The 13015-nt window shown below is 39.6% G+C and overlaps 1 protein-coding gene across 1 annotated transcript; it reads left to right on the top strand.

Moving 5' to 3' along the window:
- Positions 1 to 738: 738 nt before the first annotated feature.
- Positions 739 to 11889, top strand: usp12b (ubiquitin specific peptidase 12b). The gene is made up of 10 exons (XM_068307615.1): positions 739 to 872; positions 4795 to 4875; positions 4979 to 5062; positions 5288 to 5417; positions 5907 to 6169; positions 6329 to 6405; positions 6524 to 6607; positions 7417 to 7614; positions 7990 to 8068; positions 10427 to 11889. Exons 1-10 carry the CDS (start codon positions 825 to 827, stop codon positions 10526 to 10528), a joined length of 1146 nt encoding a protein of 381 aa, XP_068163716.1. The 5' UTR covers positions 739 to 824; the 3' UTR covers positions 10529 to 11889.
- Positions 11890 to 13015: the final 1126 nt, after the last annotated feature.

Here is a 13015-nt window from a genome sequence, read left to right as displayed (position 1 = left end):
GACATTACCTGTGGCCCTTCCTTGGGCTTTGTATAAGTTTTGTATTATTTATAGGTCTGTAAGTACATAGGTTATAATTGTGCATGTTCCTATATATGTAAGTTCTTCAGTGTGCATTCCTGTAACACAGGCTGCAGATCAAATTGAAATTGCAGGCTGTATGTCTAAACAGAGAACTTTAGATCAGAGTACAAAAGGAGAGTAAACTGTGTGGCCGATTGTACAGCATGTGCAATCAGAGGAGCGTAGATCAAGGTTTTGACCTACCAGTGTGTACTAGTCCCAATTTTTATTACAGGTCCCAATTATTATTGTGATCTTGTGAACAAATGGAGGCGTAAACAGGGATTATCTGGCTTACACAGGGCCCTCTCTAGTAAATATGAAAAAAAAACACCAACATACAAACCAGTGTGTCTTTAGGTCAGTTTGGTTCTCATTTGTGAAGAACAAATTAGTTCTAGTTTCAGTGGTAGTGTTGTATCAGTCTTATAAACGTTGGGAAGGTGTCAAATTCAAACCACAATATAAATTGTGAAAATAAAACCAAATGTACAATGAATGAAAATGTACAACCGTTTGAAGTTTCATGATCTTTCTCTACGTCACCACACTAGTTTTACCGATGAATTGAGGAGGGGAAAAAATGCTTGAACGGCTGGTGTATTATTTTGAAATACAACACCGGAAGTTCTGTCTGCTCCCCTGTGTATTTTATAACAGTACTACTAGAAAAGGGCTGAAGGCTCTCCCCCGGAACTCTGCAGCCGTATCGGCTCTGACAATTTCAACATCGGGGTTCGGACCAACATGGCGGCTTACGGATGGAAATACTGATGACAGTCCGAAAGATCGCCTCGATTTGTACGATGGTAAGAAGGAATTCGTCTTTATCGAGGTTATTTGTACACTGCGCCTCTGCCCGGCGCCTGGGCTAGTGAGTCAGGACGCTTAGCTAGGTGATTGGCTAGCATGTTTGCTAACCTCACAGGGCAACATGATAATAACACCACAGGCTTTCCGTAAAGTTGTACGTCACAGCACCCCATTAACAATAGCTCTCCGGCTCCGCCTGTTCCACGGCTTGGTTGAATGCTGGGCGCAGTTATTTAGAAACGTTTTATTAGTTTATTTGCTAGTTGTGGTTTGCCGTTTGTTTGAGAGGGGCAGGGTTGACCAACGGTCGAAAACTAGAGCTAGCTTAGCCTGCTAGCCTGTCGGTAGCACCCTGCGGCTGTTGGGTCAAAGTTAGTTTCTCACTGATCCTCCACAGAAAATAAAAGTCTCAGTTCGGATTCTTATCACAATAAATTATTAGGACTAGCACGGCTGTTGCATATGAAATAATAACTAAACACTTGTGAGGTCAGGTGATATAAACACTTCAACCACTTGACATTGCTATCTCTTAATCTGATGGAGACATTCAGCATTTCCTGGCATCACGTTTATTGGCTAAAGCTGAGGTAATCTGGTAATAAAAATGGGTAAAAATATTGGTTAATTTTGTGGAAGCTCTTGCAGAATAGATGTAGTTGGGAGAAATATTGTTTAACTTTTAATTTTAAATCATTTAATATTCATCCAAGTCAAACAAGAACAGTTTACATGTCAGCTATTTCCATCATTATTCTAAACTATAACTGTTCCCTTTTACTGCAGTCTCAAAATACTTTAAACCCTCAATGATGATCATTGTTAGTATTGTATTTCATAGAGACCTTTAGGCTGACCTGTAGTAAACAGGATGCACATACAGACACCAGCTTCTGGTGGTGTTCCTGAGGAATCTCAGCTCCTTCCTCATTGATAAAATCCTCAGTTTCTTGAATATATTTGTCATTTAATGCTAGAAGTGTCCTCTTCAAATGCCACCAGAGATTTTTTTTTAAAATTGAATTTATGTCAGGTGATGACCATTCCAGAGTGATCCAGGAGTTGGAGGGCTGCTTAGGGTCTCTTTTAGAACATCTAATGGTACAAAAGCTTTGTCGTCATCACAGATGGTGGGATGTTTTCTACGGGGAATTCCTGATGCTTAATGGACTTCATGTTACCGTTTACACTGCAGATTTCTGTGTCTAAGGAGGAAATGCTGCCCCAGAGCATCACTGAACATCTGCCACAATTCACTGTAGGAAGGGCATTCATTGGAACATTTCAGACTTACTGCTGATCCATTTCCTTAAAAGATGCCAGTGTTATTTCAGATCCACACAGAACAGTCCTCTGGAGCCACTTTTTTAGGTCTTTTGTGCCCAGTGGAGAATAACTTGGAGTTAAGGCCTCAATTTGTATCAGGGCTCTAACAGAAAAGAATTTGACACTCTACTGCTAAAGTAGGTCTTTGAGTATTGTCTGTTTTTAATTACACCTGATCTGAAAATGAGTCTTGTGAAGGTTGATGTTAATGGAGTGGAGCCATTTAGCAGACTGCAATTGTGAAAATAATTTACTGCCAATTATGTTCATTCAAAACAAGTAATTTAGTGCTTTTTTCTATCCCAATTTTAGGATTTATTTTTCATAATCAATTAGCAACCCTCTCCTGCTAAAAGGTATTTTAAAAGGGATTCATTTATATACTTGTACAGAAGTTCTGGTAGGTCAGAGGTCACAGCTACAAGTCCAGGAGTGCTCACTGAGCTTTAGTTCAAAATTCTCCAGATGGAGATCCACCAGTTAAAGGTTAAAACAAGTCTCTGCTTTATTTGCTCAGAGTTGCATTTAATGTGACCACCCTGTTGCTGGTTTTGAGCATGGCTAAGTCAGAGTGGCAGTAGGGGTGCTAAAGCCCGAAGATTATCTTCTGACTGAAACTTATCCGGTTTGTATATATGTTGCACCTTTGGGAGTTGACAGACGGTTGGACAGATGCTACGGTGAAGTCTTCAGCAGTCTTTTTAATTTGTGTGTGTGTGCATGTGCGGATTTGTGTGGTTGAAAGTAGAAAACACAAAGTTAGCAACGTGGCTGGTATATCTGCACTATTTTCAAGACCGCACACCAGGCTGAGTAACCCATTAAAGTGTGAACACCAGAATGGTTGTGGCAAATTCCCAGCTCCTACTAGATAAATACTAGCACAATGAAATATTAACTACATCTGGCAGGTTGGCTCGGCGTGCTCGCCACTTTGGCAGCCTACCAGTCGCTGACCAGAAGGTATTTGTTGTTTGGAAAATCAATTTCATCATTGAAGCCGTGACAGGCCCTCGGTGGGCTGCAAAAACCAGAGTGGGTTCCACCTCTGTTTTAATAACAGAGAAACATTTTGGAGGCGTCTGCTGGGGATTTCAGAGAAGAAACAGGCAGTCGATTTGTTTAGAATTTCATCTCCTGAGTCCGTGTAATGATGATCTGCTGGCATCAGTTGTTGCTGTGAAGACGAGCATACAACACCATCAAATAGGTCTAATAAACCACTTGATCACAATTTTTTTTTTTTGACCCAAGAGGACATTTAGCCCTGCCTGGAAACCATTTTTTGGTGATTTGGGGCAGAAGCGTGTGATTACAGCACATCCTTGTATTCAGTTTGACCTCCCTATTTGTCTGTCTGGCTCCAGAAAGCTCATTCCAGTGTTTGCTGGCTTTGTTTATTCGACCCTGTGCTCTTCAGCTGTTGTGTTTTTGGATAAATAACCATTGACTCATCTCCTCTTGACTCCATGTGGACTGCAGTTTGATAATGAGGAACAATGGTGCAGCTTGCTTAGAATTTCACCCTTGAAGAAAAAGCTGCATCATTGTAGTTGTCATCATCATCATCTACCTCCTCCTCTTGCTTCCATCTTGGTTCTCTTAATATAACATGATTTCTGGAAGCTGAGACTGAATAACTCAAGTAAACTTCAGGGGGATTTCTGCTGAAGATGCTGAATATCAGTTGGAACCTTACTTTCTGATGGACAATCTGTGATTTAAGGTTTATAATAATGACTGATTTTCATTTTCTTTTCCAAAACCCTGATTTTATAACTTAAATCAAGACCAAAACCTTTTAATAATAATCGTTCATGTGATTGTAATTTGTAGTTTACTGTAGCTGAACTCTTGATGAATCTTGAACACAAATTTTTTGAGGACATTATCAGTATTTTTTCTTTCGATACATTAATTTGTTTTTTATTTGTGCATACTAAAATATGTCGTTTAAATTTATTTAAACACTATTTGAAACACAATGTTAATGTTATTAAGTGCAGGAAAATTTTACGTTTGCAAGTCAAATTTCAAAACAAAATAAAACCCTTTCTAGTGTAATTTTAAATGCTTAGTGTACATTTACTTGTGTTAAAACAAAATACTTAACTTTTTTTTAAAAATTGGATTTGGTTTTGATTGCAAGAATTACAGTCCGTATCAGTGATTGAAATACTTATAAACAAGTGATCCTGCTCATGCGCTTTTGCCTTCAAACTTCCTCTTTCATTCTCTGTTTTGATATTTTTAGGCTCTACTCAGTTCATTGCTGAGTCAGAGGAAGATGTTTGGGGATTTTTGGTCTATGTTGGGTCCACAAACATCCGGTTGTGTCCCCTGATGCACCATTCACATCTCAAAACACATTTCTACTCTGCTAGAAAGGCATTTCATCCAATAATAAGGCGACATCCCTCAACTTCACTCTGAATGTTGTTTTTTTGATGAGCCTTTAGTCATGATATGCTTTAAAACATAAAATTTTAAGTAGGTATATTTCATGCTTTGTCAAAATTGTACATGAATCTGTTTATTTAGCTCGGTCATTAAGAAAAGTTCCACAATCTTCATTTATCTATTTTTCCTCAGGGCGCCAATGCCTCTGCCTTGGAAAAGGAGATTGGACCGGAACAGTTTCCCGTTAATGAGCACTACTTTGGATTGGTCAATGTAAGTATATTCATGGGAAAAGGCCACCTAACACTGTCAAGCTTTTCTTCCTGGGTTAAATGCCTAAACATCTCTTCTTTCTATCTGTTTGTTTTTCCTCTAGTTTGGCAACACCTGCTACTGTAACTCGGTGCTGCAGGCGCTGTACTTCTGTCGACCATTTAGGGAGAAGGTGTTAGCTTACAAGGTGAGTGATCAGAGAAACGACAGTAGCTTCTTGTTACCAGGTTTGAACAGCAGATTTGATGCTGTATTCAAATCTTGAAAGTTTGGAAAATGCTTAATTTTAATTTTCAACTTTGAAACAAATTTGAATTCCTCCAAAAAGCTTGACTTTTATTTATAATCTATTTGTATGTGTTATTTTTGACTCATTTCACTTTAAACCCCCCCCCCCCTTTTTTTTTTCCAGGTGCAGCCGCGTCGTAAGGAGTCGCTCCTCACCTGTCTGGCCGATCTGTTCAACAGCATCGCCACGCAGAAGAAGAAAGTCGGAGTCATCCCTCCAAAGAAATTCATCTCTCGACTGAGAAAAGAAAATGGTGTGCATTGTTACAGTGTGAAGTTCTGTAAAGTCTCAAACACAAAAGTGTTCATGTTGCTGAGCGGTGATTTTCCTAAATGTTTCATTTCCCCAGCATGCACTGCTTCTGCTTTTGAAAGGAATGTAAAGTCACAACTTCCTGCATTCGTCAGGAAAACTTCCATTCAGGTCCAGGTCCTTTTATCAAATCATTGGTCGATTTTGTTTTTTTTCCATCATGAAGCCACACAGATGAGTTGAAGGAGAAAGGAATGAGGTGCAGAGAAGGGAGAAGGAAAAAGGAAGTGGGGGGTTATCTCGATGCTGAGGAAACAAAACAGCCGAATCCTGAATCAGAAACCAGATGGATCGAAAAAGAAAAACAACCGAGGCTGATGTTTATTATCTGTTATTGTTATTCTGTTTCTCTTGGGCTTTATTTTCACCCTGCTCTTTATTTTATTGTCCGTATATTTCTTTTTCTTCGTTTACCCCCCCCCCCAATCAGAGCTGTTTGACAACTACATGCAGCAGGACGCCCACGAATTCCTCAACTACCTCCTCAACACCATTGCAGACCTGCTCCAGGAGGAGAAGAGCCAGGAGCGCCAGCAGAATGGAAAACTGGTGCAGAATGGAGGAGGAGGAGGAGGAGGAAGTGGAAGTGAAGGAGGAGAAGGGGAAGGAGGAAAGGAAACACAACAGACATGGGTCCATGAGATCTTTCAGGGAACACTGACAAATGAGACACGTTGCCTCAATTGCGAAGCTGTAAGTGGGAAAGTTTTTGACTTTTGAGCTTTTCAGAACAAAACTGTTTCATTAATGCAACAATAAAATACAAAACAAACGCATTTCACCTTCAGAAAAGAGATTTTGATAAGGGAGCTTATTGTCTTCGTAATACGACAATTGTTTTTACTTTATCAGGTGAGCAGTAAAGACGAGGACTTTCTGGATCTGTCGGTGGATGTGGAGCAAAACACCTCCATCACACACTGTCTCAGGTAACGCTGCCGTTTTATTAATCATCCATCATCTTTTATGCTCGCTGGATGTGGAAAGACCTTGTCGGGGAGAATAAACACGTTTACGCTGGTAGATAAAGTTGTGTTTTCTTAACAGGGGTTTCAGCAACACAGAGACATTATGTAGTGAATACAAATACTACTGTGAGCAGTGTCGCAGCAAACAGGAAGCTCAGAAAAGGTGGGTGACGTCATTACGGCATTTTTTGTTTTGTGAATTCGAATGTAAAATGTTAGTTAATAATCCACTGTTGATCCAGAGCAGGAACACTCTTATTACAGTAGTGGTTGGAGTCAAAAATGTGGCAGAAAAAATGTTTCTAGGAAAATAAAAACACTAGTTGATTCACTGAACTCTTGATGAGGTCTGAATGGGTGACTGATATTTTTTTTCATTTATCTTTAAATAATCAGTTCTGGCCACTGCAGCATTAAATTTTATCCTCTTAATAATTCCTGTCCAAATTTGTGCTGTTGGTTGGATCTTAAATGAAGGATTCTGCTATACTCAAACCACTGTCCCTATGTAGCTGCGTAGGAGTGGTTATAACTACAGTCAAATGGCTCTCTGCTGACAAATGTGACTATAGTTTACTCATCAGAAAGTACCCTTAAAACCACATCTGCTGTTGCTACGACAACGGAGTTTGTCTCCTAGCTGCTTAAAATCTGACAAGTAGAAAAATGATTTGCGCTCTTGAGTGCACCTACATGTGTTTTCATGCATACACATCTTCAGTTTTGTTGAGCGTCTGAGTGCATTAACACCCATTAGCATGAGAGAGCCGCGCTGGCGCCTCGCATTAGCACTGAGAAGAATGCTGCAAGAGCGCCAGCCGTAGCTAAATTAGGACAAGATGAAGCATCTTGACACACTTGTTGTTCTGGAGCAGCAAGGCGTCAGCACGGAAAGTTTTGAGCCCTTCTGGGGTTCTCCAATCACCTCCCAAGTTGAAAGTGTTTTTTTTTTTGTGATTCACTGTCTGTTAGGATGAGGGTAAAGAAGCTCCCGATGATCCTCGCCCTCCATCTGAAGCGCTTTAAATACATGGACCAGCTGCACCGCTACACCAAACTGTCCTATCGCGTTGTCTTCCCTCTGGAGCTCCGCCTCTTCAACACATCCGGCGACGCAACCAACCCAGACCGCATGTATGACCTGGTGGCTGTGGTCGTACACTGTGGCAGGTACAATCTTCATAACTCTTAAAAAAAAAAAGCTGCTCAAGTAATTTTATTGGCCGAAAGTCAAACTGTAAAATCACTAAATGGTTTATTTATTATTTACTAACAGGAAGTCAGTATTTTTGTCTAAAGGCCACAGGTCAGATGTTTACACACTCATTTAATACACGTGCTAAAAGATCGCTGCTTATTTCCCACTGAATAAAAAGACCCTAAGTGTTGTTAAAAGGCTTAAATGTTTTATCTCTAAATTGTGTAACACCGGGTTGTTTTAAAAATTGAGCTAACTGATATTAGTGACAGATATTGCACTTGTCTGGTATTTCTATGGTGTGTGTTCACTGGTTTTTTCCCATTCTGTCCATTTCCACACTGCAGCGGTCCAAACCGTGGACACTACATCACCATCGTCAAGAGCCACGGCTTCTGGCTGCTATTCGATGACGACATTGTAGAAGTGAGTCACACCAAGGGATCGCATGTAAATCTAGTCTTGGCTTTTTAGCTTTAGGTCCCTTTGTTCTTGATGTTGACTACATTCTTTTCACTCTACATGTTACTTTTGTATGACGAGCAGAGCTGTTCAGTTCTAAATGGATAGTGCTTCTTGTTACGATCAGATAATTGACATAAAAGAACCTCCACTCCGAAAATAACAGATGACCTTTAAGAGAGTTGATGTATAGTAACTAAAGACACTCTTCCAGACTGTACATCAAATGTTTCACACCTTGTCTGAACCAGACGGAAAATTCAACCACTCATCCATCCAGATTCTGTAGATCGTAACGTTGTGAAGATCTCTTCTGATTCACTGACAGACCAATGAGATAAAGACTAAGGAGTTAACTGAGGTTTAGGAATCAGGAAGACCTGGCGAACACATTGCATTCATAAAATGGAACAGATCGCCGTCAGCTCCAGTCCTCATTCTTCATTTAAATTTTACAGTCTACAAGGAGGAGATGCTGATATGGAACTGTCAGTTTTTAAATAAGATCTTTATATGGAATCAAAAAGGTTTCTGCTACAAAACTATGTGGTAAAACAACCATTCTGTGATAAAGAGAAATCCATCCAAATACATTCTTGACACACATTGAAAAGTATATGAAAGCAGTAGAGTTTGTGTGCGTTAGCCAACATGGTGATGCAGCTCTTAATCACTGGCGGTCGACCACATGATGACGCAGCCAGAGCCTCCGCTCGCTGCCGTGTTCCAGCTGCAGCCAAGTAACCTTTCACTCAATTCTTTTTCTTTCTTCACGCCAAAAAAGAACATCATGCCACAGCAGTCAGGCATTTGGGTTTACTGACCGTGAAGTTGCGAAGGATAAATGTTCAGGGTTTCTCAGGTTACTGTGTGTATGACTTGGATGTATGGAGCTTATTGAGCTGTATAGAAGTTTCCTTATGCTGTCAAGTAGATGCATTAGTCAATTCAAGAAATTATTCTTTTTAAAAACAGCAGTAGTATCCAAATATCTTGAGCTACATTAGTTGTATTTGAAATTAATTTTTTATACCTTGATACAGAATTGTTCAAACAATACTGTTAATTCTATCTTCAATGGTTTCCAGTCGTGAAACTTTTGTCAGTGACAAAATGTTTTATGCAATTTAAAGCCTCATTGGTTTGAAATGATGCTGCTGGAACTTTTTGTTTATTAATTTTTTTACAAAATTCATTAATGGTTAATTTAATCATCCTAGTAGAAACAAAAACGCCAGTGATTTTTGGAAATTTATCAAAATAGATTACTAAAGATTATCATCCAGTTTGTTGTTTGGGAGCGTCTGAGCAGTAAAAAAGGGTTTAACTTTTACTCTCTCCAACAGCGGGAGAAATCGCACTGTAGTTTAAATACAGAGGAAACTGTTCAGTTACATTCATGAAGAACTGACTAAACCAATCCCATTGCCAGCGTATTTTTCCACTATAATGGGAAGGAGGCCCGTTTGAACATCTGGTCCTCTGGAGAGAAACCGGTTCAAGTTGAGAATGTGCTGAGTCTGCGGAGCAGAAACACTACATTATCATTTTTATGGTTTGCGGAGATTTACAGTACTCTCCCTATCTGTCTTGCTGCCCGTATTCTAATGTATCCTCACTCTTCATTATTTTTATTCTTTTGTAGTCTTTACACCTGGAGCTGAAGCTCCTTGGAAAAAATGTTTTCACCACCAGTCGAAAAGTAAATATTCTATATTAAACCATACATTTCCAGCTCCTTTCTCTCCCTTTTTGACCAAAGCTAACAAGCCAAATAAACAGTTGTCAGGACCTGATATCGTCACCTTTTGCTTGTCAACGTACTTGATTTAAAATGGAAAAGAACAGAAGCCGCAGTGAAACAATTGCCCAAAGTTATACAAGCAAAGCAGTGAACTGACGGCAAGAATTTTATGTCCTGCTGCCTTAGACCTCCTGCAGACGCGTCACATCTTCAAGTCAACGTTACATACAAGTTTGAAGGCTGTGGGCAAACGGTTAAAATTCAAAATATTAATGTTCAGATTCATTGCCAGAAATGTTCTTATTTACCAAGAAAAAGCTCCACAATTAGAATAAGATTTGACAGTTAATACCGAGACGATTCTCAAGTTAAATCCACAGTTCATATATTTATCCTTGTCAGAGGTAACTGAACGTAAGTAGAAATTGGTCTTGGTAGGCAAGAACTAGTTAATGTATTCAGTCTGATCACATTAAAGGGACAGTTGGGTCACCTGTTGCCTCCAGTCTTATTGCTAAGCTAACAAACTAGTTTTGTTGCAGAACGTATTTAACATTGCCAATCTTCTTCTCTCGTAGAAAATTGATGCGCAGGCGATCGAGGAGTTCTACGGTTTGACATCGGACATTTCCAAGAACTCAGAGTCGGGGTACATCCTGTTCTACCAGTCCAGAGACTGAACCAAGCAGCGGGAAATCCCCAACTGACTCTAACAGAGGGAGGAAGGCACGTACGGCTGCCACCAGCTCCGCCCAAGTACGCTAACATAAGTATCCAGGCTTTATTCCTCGTAGGCGGAGCTTTGCACTGGTGCGCCAATCAGATTGGGTTGGAACACACTCCGGTCGCGTGCCAGCCTCCTGGATTACGACTGTTCAAATCCTCTGAGCCCACACTGCAAAAAGCACCTTAACAAAGCAACGGCGGCTGAATCTGTAACACTCGCTTTGCACTGGGGCGTCAGCGGGGAAGACCAAGTTAACACCAATCCAAGAGGCTGACATCGTGAACGCTGCCTACAGCGGTCCGTTTTTTTTAAAGAGGTAAAGCAGTTTCGAGACGACCCAGAGTCACAACCATTTCGGATGAGACGCCTAAGCAATTTCTGATTGTAATTTTTCTCACCACGCTGTCACTGAATTCTTTTCTGCACATTTTACGATTTGTTAATTTACATCGTTTACGTGCAGACACAAATATCATCTGTTCACCACAGGAAAAAGAAACCAATGTTTTCAAATGACGTCCCACCAGGCAACAAAACCATTGACATATGGTGCTGTGATGTGCAGCACAGTGAGGGCGTTGTTAGTTTGCAGTGTTTTAATAGAAAGTGGTGCTAATAGTTGATGGTGTGAGATTGAAAGCCACCACAGACATGTTGGCTAACTAAACGTTTTTTTTCCTTCCTCACCCTGAAACAAAATTTGAATACAATTTATTTAATTTTATTCTTTTTCAAAGCTAAATTAAACCTTAAAACCAAGTCATATAACATCTGGAAACAAAACCTCAGTAGAAATCTGCTTTTTAATGAGATTTCTTAAAATATGCGCTACCTATTAATAACTACAAATGAGTTTTTCTTTCAGTTTGACAGGAAAGCAAACCAAAAATCAAATTTACATATTACCAACCAGTCTGATCCAGTTGAAAACGAATCTCTGTGAGTGAAACCTTTGACGCTAATGAGTGTTGTGTGATTACGGGTCATATTTGGTGCCACAGAGGAGAATCATTGAACAAAAAGTGTTTTTAACAACATAAGCTATTTTTTTTAAAGTGGGCAGTGTCTCTTTTCCTGTTTACTTTGTATGAATGGGGTTATTCCTTAATATTTCTCTTTTTTTATGCCAGAAAAACCACATTTGTACCCTTTTTTTTTTTTTTTTTTTTTTTTTTTAAGAGACATGTAAAGAAACAAACATTTTCATTCCTAAGTCATTTCTGACATCCAGACTGTCATTGTCGCTGTTACAGGTTGAAGGTTTGTTGTATCTTATCCTTTTGCTCCCAATTAAAGCTTTCTTTTCTGACAGCACACAGATGTTGCTGTAGCTGGTTATGAACACCTTGTCATGTCAGAGACAACTCCTGGCTAGATGTTTCTCCTGCAACTCTGGAAGACAGTCTAACCTTTTTACGTAACGTGTTTTTCACTCATATTGGAGCCTTGTTAATGCTGAGTGATGCTAACGTGTACAACATAGTGTATTTAATACGGATCCATGGTGTCTGAGCAGCTTAAAGTGGATTAATCTCCTCTGCATTACGTTAAGTTTGATGCTAGAGCTATGAGAGTTAAGGAAATTTAATTCTGACTCATTTGTTTTCAGATTTTCTAAAGTAATTTTATCAAATAAACATTTGGACAATCTCAGACTTGAGGCCGCTTTTCTCTTATTGCCAGTTCCAAACATTTTTATTTTGGAAATATAATTTAAAAAAACGAATCTAATTAATAATAGGCAGCAGTTTATTAACTGTTAAAATCTGGGTCAACAAATCCCCTCTTAGCTTCATCTGTCACACGATGCTGACATTTACAGGGGAACTTAAAACAATTACCTGATTGTAATCGATTGCCAGGAAGACTCGACCGACTTCCTGCTTCTTCCCCCGGATGATCAAACATTAAATCTTTATGATTGTATTTCCGTCTTTACGTCTCTTGGTTGTTGGGTTTTTTGAGTATTATTTTTTTGAGCTCATGAGACTCCACCTTTTCTGGGATGTTGTAGATTACCAAGCAAGTGCACACTGCCACTGCATGGAGATGCACTCCGGGTTTCTTCCAGGAGTTTCTGTTGTAGTAGAGTGGCTGTGCTGCTCCTTTTATGTCTTATCAGGATTTAAAGTGTGCAGTTATATAAAAATGGGGCTTCTACTTGACCTGTAAAACAACTGTCAGCCCCTCATTCAAATGAATGAAGAGGCTGTTTTTAAAACCCATTTGTAGCCCTGATCTAGGACCAGATGTTGGCACACTTCACCGACTCCTGAGACGCTAACACCAGTACAAACTGGATGACTGGCTGTACCCGCAGCAGCTAATGACGATATAAAGAATCAGAAAGTTGGTCATAAAAATGATTTTGTTTTAACCAAGAAAGATGTTCCAACGCTGCCAGCAAACTAAACCTTAACCAAACCAGTGCATTGCTTTT

This window comes from Antennarius striatus, chromosome 23, assembly GCF_040054535.1.
Source record: "Antennarius striatus isolate MH-2024 chromosome 23, ASM4005453v1, whole genome shotgun sequence".
NCBI lineage: Eukaryota > Metazoa > Chordata > Actinopteri > Lophiiformes > Antennariidae > Antennarius > Antennarius striatus.
This window is presented reverse-complemented; position numbering and strand designations above follow the sequence as displayed.